This window comes from Natator depressus, chromosome 2, assembly GCF_965152275.1.
Source record: "Natator depressus isolate rNatDep1 chromosome 2, rNatDep2.hap1, whole genome shotgun sequence".
NCBI lineage: Eukaryota > Metazoa > Chordata > Testudines > Cheloniidae > Natator > Natator depressus.
This window is the reverse complement of record NC_134235.1, coordinates 32277492-32294283: the sequence shown is the minus strand read 5'-3', so window position 1 is coordinate 32294283 and position 16792 is coordinate 32277492. Positions and strand designations below refer to the sequence as shown.

General features: G+C 45.2%; 1 protein-coding gene across 1 annotated transcript in view; it reads right to left on the bottom strand.

Moving 5' to 3' along the window:
• Positions 1-13105: 13105 nt before the first annotated feature.
• EIF3E (eukaryotic translation initiation factor 3 subunit E) overlaps positions 13106-16792 on the bottom strand; it is a 56618-nt gene continuing 52931 nt past the window's right edge. Inside the window, exons 12-13 of the mRNA XM_074943943.1 lie at positions 15216-15350; positions 13106-13272 (exon numbers count right to left, since the gene is read on the bottom strand). Of these exons, the coding sequence (XP_074800044.1) occupies positions 13234-13272; positions 15216-15350 (174 nt within the window). The 3' untranslated portion in view covers positions 13106-13233. The remainder of the gene's footprint in view (positions 13273-15215; positions 15351-16792) is intronic.

Sequence of the window (16792 nt, the reverse complement as noted above, 5' to 3'; positions counted from 1 at the left end):
TCTTCCCCAACAAATTCTGTTCATCTATGTGTCTGACAATTTTGGTTCCTTGGGGAACCTTCTGCTGGTTGGGTGTGACAGCACTGAGTACCATTCCACTGGATGATGAAGGCTGTTATAGCCATTAGGTAGACTCTAAGAGAGCCTATGGACACCCCTGATCTTTTTAGTGCCAGTGCATAGTTTAGGATGTGTGAAAGACTTGCAGATGTTGGGGAGATTTGTTGGGACATACACCAAATCCAAAATCTGGACCATTTTTGCAGGTAAGTACTCCGGGTCGAGGATTTTCTGTGGTATAATACCTCTTGCACCTCTGTTGATCAGGAGCTCTCTAGATGTTGGAACGAAGAAGGATCAATACCATGAGGAGGAGAATCACCAGGTTGGGATGTAAGGTATCGTAGAATATCAGAGTTGGAAGAATATCATCTAGTCCAACCCCCTGCTCAAAGCAGGACCAATCCCCAACTAAATCCTCTCAGCCAGGGCTTTGTCAAGCCTGACCTTAAAAACCTCTGAGGAAGGAGGTTCCACCACCTCCCTAGGTAACCCATTCCAGTGCTTCACCACCCCCCTAATATCCAACCTAAACCTCTCCCACTGCACCTTGAGACCATTACTCCTTGTTCTGTCATCTGGTACTACTGAGAACAGTCTAGATCCATCCTCTTTGGAACCCCCTTTCAGGTAGTTGAAAGCAGCTATCAAATCCCCCCTCATTCTTCTCTTCCGCAGACTAAATAGTCCCAGTTCCCTCAGCCTCTCCTCATAAGTCATGTGTTCCAGCCCTCTAACCATTTTTGTTGCCCTCCACTGGACTCTTTTCAATTTTTCCACATCCTTCTTGTAGTGTGGGGCCCAAAACTGGACACAGTACTCCAGATGTGGCCTCACCAATGCCGAATAGAGGGGAACAATCATGTCCCTCGATCTGCTGGCAATGCCCCTACTTATACAGCCCAAAATGCCACTAGCCTTCTTGGCAACAAGGGCACACTGTTGACTCATATCCAGCTTCCTGTCCACTGTAACCCCTAGGTCCTTTTCTGCAGAACTGCTGCCTAGCCACTCAGTCCCTAGTCTGTAGCGGTGCATGGGATTCTTCCGTCCTAAGTGCAGGACTCTGCACTTGTCCTTGTTGAACCTCATCAGATTTCTTTTGGCCCAATCCTCCAATTTGTCTAGGTCTCTCTGTATCCTATCTGAACCCTCCAGCATATCTACCACTCCTCCCAGTTTAGTGTCATCTGCAAACTTGCTGAGGGTGCAATCCCCACCATCCTCCAGATCATTAATGAAGATATTGAACAAAACTGGCCCCAAGACCGACCCTTGGGGCACTCTGCTTGATACTGGCTGCCAACTAGACATAGAGCCATTGATCACTACCCATTGATCCCAATGATCTAGCCAGCTTTCTATCCACCTTATAGTCCATTCATCCAGCCCATACTTCTTTAACTTGCTGGCAAGAATACTGTGGGAGACCGTATCAAAAGCTTTCCTAAAGTGAAGGAATAACATGTCCACTGCTTTCCCCTCATCCACAGAGCCAGTTATCTCATCATACAAGGCAATTAAGGTTAGTCAGGCATGACTTTCCCTTGGTGAATCCATGCTGACTGTTCCTGATCACTTTCCTCTCCTCTAAGTACTTCAGAATTGATTCCTTGAGGACCTCCTCCATGATTTTTCCAGGGACCGAGGTGAGACTGACTGGCCTGTAGTTCCCTGGATCCTCCTTCTTCCCTTTTTTAAAGATGGATCAAGTGATCCATCTCCTATCGCCCATTCCCAGCACAAACAAAGGCTAGGGACACCATCCCTGCCCATCCTGGCCAACAGCCACCGATGTACCCACCCCCCATGAACGCGTGCAATGTATGTCCTCTGTTCTGTGAGAGAAGATGAGGAGTGACCAGGAGACAGATCGGTGGGCACATCACAAGTTGTGACAGGTAAGGGTACCAAGTCTGTCTTGGCCACGTTGGAGTGATCAGTATGATGTGTGCTCCATCTCTTTTTTGTCTTCAGTACGACCTTCAATAGGTGGGGGAAAGGAGGGAAAGTGTAAAAGAGGTCCCCATCCCAGGGGAGGAGGAGAGCATTGTCTAGGGAGTGATGTCCTATCTCCACTCTGGAGCAGTAGCGTGGACATTTCTTGTTCAGGTATGTGGCGAACAAGTCTGTGGTTGGTGTCCCCCACTGCCTGAATAGATGGTGAAGTACTACTGGGTCTAGCTCCCATTCATGGTCATGCAGGAATTTGCAACTGAGACTGTCCGCCATCTTAGAATCATAGAATATCAGGGTTGGAAGGGACCTCAGGAGGTCATCTAGTCCAACCCCCTGCTCAAAGCAGGACCAATCCCCAATTTTTGCCCTGGATCCCGAAATGGCCCCCTCAAGGATTGAACTCACAACCCTGGGTTTAGCAGGCCAATGCTCAAACCACTGAGCTATCCCTCCCCCCATCTAGTTCTGTCTATCCAGGAGGTAGGCTGCTGACAGTGTGATATTGTGGGAGATACACCAGTTCCATAGTTTCATCACTTTTGCAGAGGGGGAAAGGCCAGGCTCCCCCTCATCGATTAATGTAGAACATACAGGCAACATTTTCTGTTAGGACTTCCATGTGTGACCCTTTGATCAGTGGGAAGAAATGGGCGCAGGCATTCTTAACCACCCTTAGCTCGAGGAGGCTGAGTCTTTCCACCAGTCTAGGGAAGTTTTTATCCTGGTGGATAGTGACAGGGCTTTTTCTAGTCTGTCCCTGTTTGATCTGTAAACCGAGCAGAACCACATCTGAAGGCACCACATGTAGAGTCTGGCGTGTAGTATTACTGCTGTGCCCACTGCCATATGCCTCAAGAGTTGTAGGCAGTATCTGGCTGATATTTGTGGGCTGTTTTGGATGGTCTCGGTGAGTGTAGTCAGAGAGAGAAATTTGTACTGAGGTAGGAGGGCTCTGGCCAGTAGAGAGTTGAGGTCAGTGCCTATAAATTCCAGGTGCTACACTGGAATGGGGGTTGATTTCTGGGCATTGATCTGTAGACCCAGCTCCGTAAACAAGTGCATTGCGGCTTTGGTGACTCGGTGAGTCTCCTGGAGAGACCGTGCTCTGAGGAGGCAATCATTCGGGTAAGGGTAAATTATGATCCCTTGGGAACGTAAGTGGGTGGCCACTACTAAGAGAACCTTGGAAAATACTCTTGGGGTTAAAGATAACCAAAAGATAAGTACCCTGTACTGGTAGTGATCCTGTCCCAGTGTGAATCTGAGAAATCGTCTGAGAGCCAGTAAGAATGAGATGTGAATCCTGGGGGTCGAAGGCCAAAAACCAGTCTCCCTGTTCCAACGCTGGAATGATAATTGCTAAAGTGACCAGCTTGAATTTCTGAGCTTTGGCAAACTAGTTGAGAGCTCTGAGATCTAATATGGGTCTCCAGCTCCCCTTCCTTTTGGTTATTAGGAAATACTTAGAGTAGAACCCTTTGGCTAGTAGATGTTCAGGTACTGGTCCTATGGCTCCTAACTGGAGGAGACAGTCTAACTCTTGTCATTGTAAACTCTCATGAGAAGGGTCCCTAAAGAGGGATGGGAAAGGGTGTTATGGAGGGAGCAGGGAGGTAAAATGGATAGAGTAACCATGGCAAACAATCTCTAGGACCCATCGGTCTGATGATAAACGCTTCCAGGTGCAGAATACTGCCTGATGGTGGCCAAATCGATAGGTAGCAATTGTCGGTTATAGCAGTTGTGGGGAGTGATCTATAAGAACCTCAACCAACACGTCAAAACTGGTGTTTAGACATAGAAGGCTGGGACGAGGAGGATTGCTAGCCAGACAGTTTATGTCTGGAGAATTTCGTTTTCTTTCTCTGTGGCTCATAGTATCATTGAGCTGGGTATTGGGAAGTGTGTGGCTTATACTGGGTTTGCAGACTAAATTTTCTCTTTTGCCCTGGTGTGTAGATGCCCAGTGAATGGAGAGTGGCCCGAGAATCCTTCAAAGTGTGAATGGAGTCACTGGTTTTCTCCGTGAAGAGCTTAGTGCCCTCAAAGGGCAGTTCTTCAATTGTTGCCTGCACCTGCTTTGAGAAACCTGACAGGTGGAACCAAGAGATACGTCACATCACCACCACCGTGGAGATGGATTTGGCTGCAGTATCAGCAATGTTGTGGGCAGACTGTAACATTCTCTTTGCTACTAGCAGCCCTTGGATGATGGCCTTAAATTGTTTGTGATGCAACTCGGGCAGCTGCTCAATAAAATTGTTCGGTTTCGAGTAACGCACATAATGGAATTTTGCCGTAAGTAGTTTGTAGTTGGAGATTCAAAACTGAAGAGTGGCCAAGGAGTACACCTTCCTGCCAAATAAGTCCAGACCTTCCTGTCCCTATCATAGGGAGTGGGGCCTCATATAGTGTTGACAGCCACAAGAATTGACAGCGTCTACCACAACGGAGTAGGGTGGAGGGTGGAAGAAGAGAAACACTGTTTCTCTTGCCGAGACATAGTACTTTTTGTCCGCTTGCTTGCAAGTCAGTGCGACTGATGCTGGGGGTCTGTTATATTGTTCTTGTGGGGTCGAGAAGGGCCACTTTTGAGGAGGAAAATTATTGGAGGATGTCCAAAAGCTTGTGGTGCATGTCCTTGACTTCCTCCAGAAGTATTTGGAGAGAGCCAGCTATTCTCTTAGTGAGGTCCTGGAACAAGCAAAAATCCTCCCCCAGGGATGGTGGGAGAGGCATGACAGCCTCATCTGGGGAGGAGGAGGAGGATATAGTTTTGGGGGTTACCTCTTCAACATTGCCCTCATACTCTTCCTCCAAGGCTCCTTCTGGGGGCTCCAAAGCCCTGGATGCTGTGGCCAAAGGTGTCTCGGGGCTCCTGGGTGGGACTAGAAGCCTTAGAGGCATGGGGGCAATATGCAGCCATGTGGTCCCAGTATGGCCCGTAAGGTGGCAGTGGCATGGAGCCTGGTGGCGGGTGCCCATGGATGGCTGTACCAGGATGGCGGCAGTGAGGCCATCTGAGGATATGTCTGTGGGCCCTGCTGGTATTGGGCACTAGTAGGGGCTTGGGAGGAGTACTGGGATATGCCCTTCTCTGGTTCACTAGCAGAGTCCACACTGGAGAACAGGGGAGCGTGGTAAGGCAGCAAGGAAGACTCCCATGCTGGGTGGGGACTTGGTGCCCAGGAGGAGACTCTGGTCAGTTACATGGAGGTCCCTCAAGTGCCAGAATTCCAGCAGTGCCAACTGGCTCAGTGCCAGTGGTGGTGCGGGGGGAAGTCCATACCAGCCATTCAGGTACAGGGTAAGGCACTGGTACCAATGGGACACTGCATGCTGGTGGTGCCTTCGGAGTGTTTGCTCCTGTTGTTCTTCTTAGATACTGTTGACTCAGCACCTGGGCCCATTGCATCTGTGGGCATGTCAGTGGTACCTGCTGCCATAGTCTTCCTGGAGCCGTGGGTACTGAGGCTGGCCTGTCTTGGTGTCGATGGTACCGAGCATACTTAGTGTGCCAGGGATCATTTGCAGCTAGCTCATGGCTCACTGGGGGACTTCCTGTTCTTCTTCGACTTGTGAGGTGTGTAAGTGGCTGATTTCTTCACCCCATGGTTCTTGGATGTTGAGGGCTGTGGGGAAGACTCATGTCTGCATGGAGACTCTTGGGGCAGGTCTGGAGAAGGTCTGAGAGCCTCCTCCATGAATATAATCTTTTGCCTTAGCTCTCTGTCCTTGCGAGACTGAGATCTAAGCTGCTGGCAAAGTGCACTTTTGAGGAACGTTTGAGGGAATGAATTGCAGGATAGGCACTTCTTGAAGCCTGGAGAACTGGGCATGCTCTGTTGGGGAGGAAGGGCCCCCATCAAGAAAGGCAGGAAGAAAGAAAGTAAACCATCTCTCTCTATATATATTTAAAATATAAGGACAAAAGTAAAAGACACTAGACTAACTACTACTAAAAACTAGGTTCTAGGCTACAAAGACAGCACAAGGTAATAGTCGCTAATGGACTGCTAATAGCTCCGTCTCTAGCCAGGGGTAGTTGAGAAGGAACTGAAGGGTGTTAGCTAGTGCGCACTGACTATCCTCATGGCAGAGCATGAGGAGGGACAGCACATGTGTGGGCTTAATGGACACTGCTACTGAAGTTCTCCAAGCACACCTACAGTGGAACATTCATAGGGACACTACTCAAAGAAGAAAAATTTCCATTTTCTAGCCTTCATATACCTGTGTTTAAAAATAGAGGCAACCACAATCTTTTCTCACAAAGTGGCGGAACCATCAGATTAACGTTGTGCCCTCAGATAAGCGTCCATTTTTAAAGCTGTTCAGCATGTTTACACACAGAACAATAGCATTTACAAGTGAACGTTAGTATTTAGATGGGTGATATTCAGTATGCACCAAATAGATCTCTCTGGGAAGAAAAAAAAAAAATCACACAACCAAAGGTTTATTCCACTTTGACTAATTACTTGCAAAACTACTTGGAAATTAAGTCAGGAATACAAACATGTCCAAAACTGATCTTCTGTGCATGTAATTTAAATGATCAGATCATATGTTCTTGGATATTTGTCAAATAATTATTGCTAGTCAGTGGCTGTCTAATAAGCTTAGACAAATAGCAAGTTTTTATGGTGGAGTTTTCAATTTTTTGTTGTACTTAAAAATCCTTGATAAAATGAGTTGACTGTACTATTTATTATTCCTCCACCTCAATGACCTTCCATGTAGCGTCAAATCTCAGCTAAAAACATGCTCCCTCCCTTGCCTCTCATATATTTTAACCTTGTAACTGAATTAGTTCTGTAAAGAACTGTTAGACACATAATGTATGTAAGACACTGTAAACATAAGACTCTGCTCCTTACTCCTGCGGGAATTCATCACAACTGTGCAACGCAGAATTTGCATAGAAATTAATGTTCCGTGCAAAATTTCCTTCCCCTGGCCCCATAGAAATGGGCTGCAGAGCTGCTGGCCACCACTAGGGGGCCGCTGGAATCAGCAGATCCCAGCTTGCAAATACAAGACACTGCTGGGGGAAAGGGAGAGAGCTGGAGAGCTCCCAGCAACTGGAGAGTTCCCAGCAGCTGTCGTTTCCAGCAAGCCCTGAAGGAAGGAGGTGGCGCACAGGAAATTCCACACAAGCCCAGGGCTCTGCATGAGACTGTTTTGCCTCTGGATCCCTAGGCTCTGGGAGGGTAGGGGGTACGTGCAAGTGTCTGGGCTGGGGAGGCCCTGCAGCTGGGCTCTGGGGGGACGGTGTGTGGGTGTCTGGCTGTGGGGTGCTCTGCAGCTAGGCTCTGGGGGCTAGAGGGTGCAGGTGTCTGGGCTGGGGGGGCAGCAGCTGGTCTCTGGAGGTAGAGGGTGCGAGTGTCTGGGTTGTGGGGGGGTCATGGCTGGGCTCTGGGGGTCAGGGGGTATGAGTGTGTGGGCTGAGGGGGCACCCTGTGGCTGGGTTCTGGGGGGAAGGCGTGTGGGTGCCTGGGCCTCCGGCTGGGCTGTGGTGGAGGCAACACAGAGAAACAGGAACTGGGTTGTCATAGGGGTTTCTTTAACTCTTGACTCCTGGGGGAATTTTGTTGTGTCCACATTATTACAGACATAGTTGCTAACAGGTATTTTGAAATAAATTACCAAAATAATTGAAACTGGCATGGGTTATTTTGACAAATATGCAAAATTTTGCAGAATTTTAAAATATTGTGAAGAGAATTTTTAATTTTTTGACACAGACTTCCCCCAAGAGTCGCTCCTGTAATCAGATCTGCACGGGCAAACCCTTATGCTTGTGTTGAGTACCACAGACTTCAATGGAACTCCATGCAGGCTTATGGGGCCTCCCGCATGGTTTGGAGCCCATTATATTATAACAATGTTGACAGATGTACAGGGTATTACTGAGTAATTCTAAGACATGGTCTAGCAGAAGCCCTTTTTCCATGGAGCAGGGGAGGCGGCACCAAGCCTCCAAGCTTTAGATGGCAAAATACCAAGTTTGGTCAAGACCAGCTGAGGGAATTGCACTAGCCGCCCCCTTTTAAGGGAGTTGAGAAGGAATATTTCTCTCACCACCAGATCAGCCTAGGTGGTATGTGTGTGTGGGGGGTGTTTCCCCTTCCCCACAGGGGGTTAGGGGGGCTTTGTTAACATGAGGTGTGTAGGGCAGTAGATTCTACCTCGCAATTTATTACATAAGTGTGGGGCGGATGTCCAGTGCAGGTAGGAAAGGGATACCATTCATAGGGAAGGGATACCGTGACCAGGTAAACGGCTTGGTAAGGGACTTAAAAAGAAGGTACTGGTTAAAGGAACAAAAAAGGGGTGGGGAGTGTTCAGGGCTCCTATTAATGGTATGGCAGGGAGCTCACCCCACTTTCTTATAACCCTCATATGAGGGGGGTGGATGGATGATAAGGGCCCAGCAACGGGTTGGCTGGAGGTCCTAGTTGGAAAAAAAGAGAAGCTGGTGGAAGCCCCCCAGGTAGATATTGAATGAACACGGGTGGGGTTATCTGTATTGTACCCTTTTATCAGGCAAGTAGTCCCAGACTCCTAGTAATAAAGTTGTGACCTTATTAAAACCACATCAGGTGTCTCCTGTCCTCCTTTCAGTATAGCCAGACAATACCTCCAACACAGCATTTCTTTTATGAGATGGAACAACAAAACTGTTCAAAAAGGTTGTCAGCAGAGGGAGAATATTTTTAGAGATGAGCAGTTTTCTTTTGATAGGAAGAAAAATGTTGGTTATTTCCCTGCTGTTTACCAAAAAAAAAAAATCCAATTTAGTCTCTAGCTTAAAAATGCTTTAATGATACAAATCATGCTTTTTTGGGTTGTATCATCAAACAGGGATGGCTCTTATGCAGTCGGGATTGCTCTACAGCTAGTATTTTGGATTGTAATGATACAGAATGAAGCAGTGGCTGAGTTTTAATTAATTTCTCAAGGGAAAACTTAGAGCCACAAGAAGCAATGGGATACAGGGAAAAATAAGACCAGAGAACCCAGTCCTGCAAAGCCTTACGGGACCAGGCTCTGATTTTATCATAGGCCCCAAATTTATAAGCTGTTCTGCACAGGTGAACTTTTGTGCCTGTGAGAAACTGCTTGCATGATTGGGTGCCCTGTTGAATAGTCTGTTCTGTACCAACGTCATTGACACAAGCTTATTGCTAGTAGGAGCAATAAGCCTGAAATCACTTGTTAACCACCTCTCCCCCACTCACCCATGTTTATTCAAATTCCAAACTGCACATGCCTCAGCCTCCATTTTAAAATCACCTACTAGATATTGGTTTATTTACTTTATCTACCAAGATTGGAATGATTTTCCCCTCTGCATCTTTGGGACCATCTGTGAGAACAGTTACAAGTTTGCCAATTTCCTCTCCAGGTGCACGTGTACCAACAGTTCAGTGGCGGTTTGTATCCCAGCCATATCAACGTAGTGACTAGGGACATGCACCAAGAGCAGGAATTACTCAAGAATCAGCATCTCCAGCATGGTATTGACATCATGTGACCAGAACAACCTTGCTAGCTCAGTGTGTGAATATATTTAGGTTGGCATAAATCCACCTTTTTCATGCTACATGGCTGCTTCTGTAAGGCTACATCAGTAATCAGTTTAATGAGCTGTCTATTCACCTATACAGTTACTTTAATATTTACTTTATTACTGCAGTAGAAGTAGGTATACGCATATTATTTCCTCTTCTGCAGAACAATGATCTAATTAGAATATAAGACTAGCAACATGTGCTTTGAGATTCTTATATATAAGGTGTTACCATAGTGTAATATTAGGACCTCAAGACCCTGTCTTTATCCCACTCCTTCAGGGTCCATGGCTTCTAAAACTTTGCTACAGACTGCGCAGAAGATACCTCTCTCCGATCACATTCCGATTCCTCCATCTTCCTGTTTTCACTTGTGCCTCCTGTGTCTCAGTAAAGCAGTTTACTTTGGTTCATCAAGAATATATTTTTAAATGTTCCAAATGATGTGGCCCCAGAAGCAGGGGAGAAGGCTGTATACTAATATAAGCCAGGCCGTATGGCTCTCTATCCCTCCTTTTAGTTGACAGTCCACCTAAAGAGATTTGCGTCTGCTGTAAACTTGAGCTACTGAACTTGGTATTTTTTTAGCTCAGGCACTATAAGCTCATACTTTTAGATCCAGAAGTCCCGACTGAATGCCTGCTGCAGCCAACCCTCCCAGGGCATATAGATCCCACCTGTAACAGTCATTCCTGGATCAGGTAGTGGCAGCAGGGATTGAACCTATGCATAACATCTGGATTGAAAAACAGGAGATTCTGCTGCCTGAGCTAAAGCTCAACAGTCGCAGCAGACAAGCTTCTGTATGTGATCTAGTCACCAGAAGGCGACAACCACACTATTTGCCTGGATTACATTTAGCACATTTCAGTTAAGTTTGCAGAGATCTCCATGTCTTCCACTTCTTCTGGCAACATCAGAAGAGGGACAAACCTGTGTCCATGACTGAAGCAAAAATCAGGAATAGGCCCCAGAGAAATAAATGTTTACACCTCATTAAAAAATAAAGGACAGAAATTATGCACAGAAACACTGGTTTCAACCATCAATATCTGATTCCTAACGAAGACAGGATGTTAAACTGTTTACTCTTCAGCCATCCGAAATTTCCACTAAGCTTACAGGTAGAATATGGCTGCAATGGATTAGGGAAGAAGATGTGACTCCTGAAAAGGTCCGTTTTAGGCAGGTGTACGTATGACTAGCAGGAAAGGGATCAGAAGCAAAGAACAGCCTCATTACACAAGCAGGAGGTGAGACTGGCAACTGGGTGAAGAGCAGGAACTAAGTAGATCAGCAGTGGGCAAGCCTGCGGCCCGCATGCGGCTGATCAGGGTAATCTGATTGCGGGCTGAGACACATTTTGCTGACATTGACCATCCGCAGGCACGGCCCCCCGCAGCTCCCAGTGGCTGCGGTTCGCTGTTCTCAGCCAATGGGACCTGCGGGAAGCAGCAGCCAGCATGTCCCCATGGCCCGCTGCTTCCATTGGCCAGGAACGGCAAACCGCGGCCACTGGGAGCTACGGAGGGCCGTGCCTGCAGACGGTCAACATCAGCAAAATGTCTCGCAGCCCGCTATCAGATTACTCTGATGGACCGCATTCGGCCTGTGACTGTAGGTTGCCCACCACTGAAGTAGAGGGTCCATGCAGCAAGTACAGGCTAATGAGATGGCCGCACGTCTTTCACGGAGGTCACTGATTCCGTGACTTTCTGGGACCTCTGATGCAGCTGATCCCACAGCTACCTGAGAGGCACTGGCAGGGCCCCGGGTGGCCACCCTTGCCCCACAAGCACCTAAGATTTAGTCAGGGGTATTTATAGTACAAGTCATGGACAGGTCACAAGCCATGAATTTTTGTTTATTGCCCATGACCTATCCATGACTTTTAATAAAAATACCCATGAATAAACTGTAGCCTTACTAATGAGTATATCACTTTGCTTTGCTCACTAGCTACTCTCCGAGCCAATTTATGATTTTGATATTTGAAGCTCTTGATCATGACCTACATAGACACAATTCCAAGAGATAAATGAATTCAAAAACATGGATGAGATTAGGGACACATGAAAAATTTTAGAAATTGAGATAGAGCGTAAAAGCATATTTGGCAATACCAAAATGTTCTGTGAATTTAAGTTTTGCCAAATTGTTTTGGCCAAAAAGCTAGAACTTTTCAGAAAACATCCAAATGCTTTGGCATATTTGAAATAAACTTTTTTAGTTCAAAACAAATTGTTTTAGGAATTGCCTTCAGTTTTAACAATTCAAAAATATTTGAAAAAATGCTTGAAATCAAAATGAAATGTTTTGTTTTGAAATTTCTGTTGAATCTGAAATAATTCTTTTTCTTCTTTCTTTTTTAATTCACCAAAAATTAAAAAAAATTTTAATTTGACCCAAAACACTTTTTTCCATTTTTTAGAATGGCCAATGGGGGGTGGGGGGGGAATCAGTTATTTCCACAGCTCGAACTTAGCCCATTTTGCATTTATGTTATGTAAGACTAATACTACTCACTAGAGTATAAAGAAATCTAGATAGTCAAGCCATGCATATGGAAAGCTGCAAGCATGAAAACCATATCCAACCCAGGGAAGAAGGGTAGAGCACAAGAAAACAGACGACAACTCCAGGTTGAGGCAGCCATAAAAGCATTCCAAGAGATAATAGCTCCCTGCCCGTCACACACACCAAGGGGCAAACTGGTATTGCTGTGAAGAGGGACAACAGGTGAGGAGACAGAAAACATGTTATTTGCTTCAAGTGGTGCTTACTCTCCCCCTTCAGAACTGAAAGATTCTGTTCTTGCTTCATATTAGAAGCTAGAGCAAATTAACAGGATTCAGCACATTACATGTGCAGGAAGTAAGATGACAGAGCAGAGTGGGTAGAGCTTATGTTTACATTGGGAAGCGTGACAGAGGTCTTCCCTCCTCTTTCCAGATAAGTAGAATCACAGCATAACAGTGCTGTTTTTATTCTAGAAAGCAGAGGACTGATAAATTATCTTTAAATTACTCCTAGAAGTATTACTGAGTTTAACTCAAATCCAGTTCCATGATCCCCCAGAAATTTCACTGTACCTTCCTATATAATATGAACCCTCAGTCGACATTCTGCCTAAAAGTGTCATGTCAGGTATGGAATACAGGCAATGTACTCTAGGGTTGTCCAACAGTTTGTACCATTCAGGAACATGCTTTTAACATTCTCTTGTCTTGGACCCATAATCCACAACTTTATCTGATGATGTGGCCATTGGCAATATACAAAGAAATAAATAGCTAGAAATAGAATTCCCATGTTTCCAAGCAGAGATGGATGCAAAAATAGACTTGATCTTGGACCAAGTGGAACTTGTGGCCTATTGTAAAAATGCAGTCAACATTTAAATTTTAATTTAAAAATATGGAGAATTGAACTATATTGTAGCAAATTTTATCTTGTAGCAAATTTTTTAAATGTGTAACTACTCAAATTATAAAGCTACACAGTTAAAAGTACCCAATTTTATTCAACTCATCATGTATTGCAAATTCCCAGAATTAGCTCTTTGAGAAAAGGTACACAATATATTTATCTTCTCCTCTCAAATGAAAATTTGATATTTCTCCCCCTCAGAACTGTTTCAGTAGAAGCCGGAGTCTTGAGTAGCCCAGTTAGGTGCCTAAAAATATATAAAACAAAAAAATAAGGATCAGCAGGAAAAAAGAAAGCCATTGGTTTATGTTAGCCACTGAAATGTTAACAGCATATACCACATTATTATTTGTAATAACTTTTTAAAATAACCTATTCATAAAGTTAGATGGCTGCTTCTGTAAATACCACCCAACAGGAATCAGTTTAATAATCAATCAAGTCATAATACATGGATAAATGAACCGCTTAACCATTTATCAGCATCACAGTGTTTAATAGTGATTCACTCCCACATACCATATTTTTAAAATTAAAGTAAATTTGTTGTGACATCCTTGTTCTATTAACAAAGTTACATTGCCACAAAGATTTTCCCTCTGTTCAGAAAGGCAGGAAACAAAGTATTTTTGAACAGTCCTGAAGTGTCTCAAAGTAACACTATTTCCAAATTTTGTTACTTGACCTTTACATGATTTTCTACTGTGTTAAAAACTTATCTACCTTAGTTTGTCAGAATGGTCCCTTCAGTGATAAATGCCAATTAAAATTTTATTTTGTATTTTTTTTAGCTTTAGTAGAAATTTTCAAAAAATCTGTTTTATCTATGGGTTTTCCCCAGAACATAACCATATCATGTAAGAATGTCTCAGGTAAATTAAATCAATATAGCACGATCCCTGGTGGACCTCACTGAGTCTTCTGCTTTTCTCTCTTCCTTCAACGTAAGAGACTTGGGAGCTTAGACACTGGCTTCCTCTTTTCCCTGGGGGTGCTCAATCCCACTCGTCCCCCAAGCGTGCCCTGTCCCCGCTCCTCCCTAGCACCTCTTGTATGCCGGGGAACAGTAGGCGGGAGGAAGATGGGAAGAAAGCTGGTGGGTGCTAATTTTTTTCTGTGGGCTGGAGCACCCATGGAGTCGAGGCCTATGCTTGGGAGGCCAAGAGAGTCTCTCTCTCTCTATGTATATGTATTATGTTGGGGCAGGAGAGGTTTCCTTCCTTTTAAACTAATCATTTATTTTCACTGTGGTTATACTGAAAACCATGTAGTTAAGCTCATCAATACAACCTCTAGTCCTTAAATAAACTGATTCAGACTGAGTCTTAGAATTTTACACAACCATTCAATTTCCACGTTTTAACATCAGCCTCATTTTTTCTTCAGGTGCATGGCTGCCCACAGATTAAGGGAGGTTTGTATTCTAACCATATCAACTTAGGGTATTTCTACACACTGCAGTCTGAAACCGTGGCTGGCCCGCGACAGCTGACTTGACCCTCCCACCTTGCAAGGTCCTAGAGCACAGGCTCCAACCCGAGTCTGGACTTCTATACCACAAATAAACAGACCCCTAGCCTGAGCCAGCTAGCACGGGCTAGCTGTGGATTTTTAACTGCAGTGTAGATATCCCCTGAGCGACTGAAGTGTCCACCAAGCAAAGGCATGAGTTACTGAAGAACTGGCATCTCCAGTATGGTAGCAAATAACATCTCACAACCAGGATGACCTTGCTAACTCAGTGTATAAATATATTTAGGTTAGCATATATCCATCCCTTTTCATGTTAGATAGATGCTTCTGTAATGCCACATCAGGAATCAGTTTAATGAATTGCCTATACCCCTATAAAGTACAAGAGGGCATTGTTAAAGGAGGACGAGAACCAAAACAGAGAATGGAAAGAGGGATATGGAACTGTGTGGGGGGTGAAAGGAAGAGCTAGAAGAATAAAGTAGGAATATAAGAGATGAAAGAAAGCAGGAACTATTGCCCACTTGTAAACTCATGGCAACAAAATAAATCCTTTTCAATTTAATTCCAGTGCCACACAGCAGTTAAAAATGTCACTGAGGGAGTGAGAAGCAAAGAATATACAGTGTATGTTTAGTGGCAATAACAAAAGTCTGTAGTTTTCTCTCCAAGTTAGAAGAGGATATGGAAATACAGACTCATGTAACTGGTACTTACCTCAGCCCTACTGCTCTGGTTCAATTTTTTCTCAGTGTTCATAGCCAGCATCTGACTCCGGAAAGACAGGCTTTTGGTCTTTTCTATCACTTGTTGGTAGGGTGAGACTGCATTGTTACCCATAACTACGTGGCCCTAGAAATTAAATAGAAAACACTCATGAGGGATCATACTTTAATTTACCAAATATGCAAAAACATTTAACCACTCAAAAGTGATAAGAAATGCCAAAATTAAGGTTGTAAACAACTAACTCTGCCCCTAACACACATATATTCAAGTGGAGAGTATTTCTAAGATCCAAAGCAGTCTTCATTCAATTGTGTAAATCATTTTTTGTTCTTGTATACTTATACTAGAGAGCTGTACAATCCACTGCTTATGTAGGCCAAGTTCATTGCACACATCAGGTACTACTTACACCATTCCATTCTACACACAAGCCCTTTTGTCCCACTCTCACCCATCCCCCTCTATTTCAGAGCTGCTGGCATGGGGGTAGATGTATGTGGGGGAGGGAGAAATGGAGACAGCGCCCCTCCCATGGAGAGGAGGGTTTGCAAGGAGTCGCCAAAATAGAAGTGAATAAGGAGGTAGGCCAAAAATCTCTGGGCCAGCTTTTCAAATCCTCAGCATCCACAATAATTGTCACCAGACTAGCAAAAGACCTCAGCTCCCATTTAGGCACTCAAATAAGGGCCAGATTTTCAAAGTCACTCAGCATTCAGAAGCTTCTTAGTGGGATTGTGACATCAAAGGCAAGTCAGCCAATTAGCCTGAGTTTAGCGGAAATCAGCTTTTTCTGTTTTTACCAAAAAAATCAAAAAGGGATGGGAAACCCATTGATATCAAATTCTGGAACTGATCAGATGTGTTTTACACAAATTACCACATTACAACAGACAAACAGAGAAATGCCATTAAGTGCAGGACCTTACTTCACTTGACCAACTACACCTCTACCCGATATAATGTGGTCCTCAGGAGCCAAAAAAATCTCACCGCATTATATGTGAAACTGCATTATATCGAACTTGCTATGGAGGGCCGGGTAGGGAAGGCTGTGCCTCCCCAAACAGCCTGGCCCCGCCCCCATCCGACCCCCACCTACTTCCCGCCCCCTGACTGACCCCTCAGAACTCCCGACCCATCCAAACCCCCCTGCTCCCTGTCCCCTGAGACCCTCTACCCCTTATCCAACCCCTTGACCCTGGCCCAGCCCCCTTAACACATGCTCAGAGCAACGTGTTGGAGCTAGACACGCTGCCGCCATAGCCGCCAACTCTGTGGGTGCTCCGGGGCTGGAGCACCCATGGAGAAAAATTGGTGGGTGCAGAGCACCCACCAGCAGCTCCCCGCCCCAGCTCACCTCCACTCCGCCTCCTCCCCGCTTCTCCCTACCTCCCTCCAAGGCTTGCCGCAAATCAGCTGTTTGGCGCAGCAAGCCTGGGGGGGGATGGGACGGAGGGGGGGAGGAGAAATGCTGTACTGCATTATATCCGAATTCGTGTTATATCGGATCACGTTATATGGGGGTAGAGGTGTATTTTAAAATTTCACTCATAGTTCAGTTAACT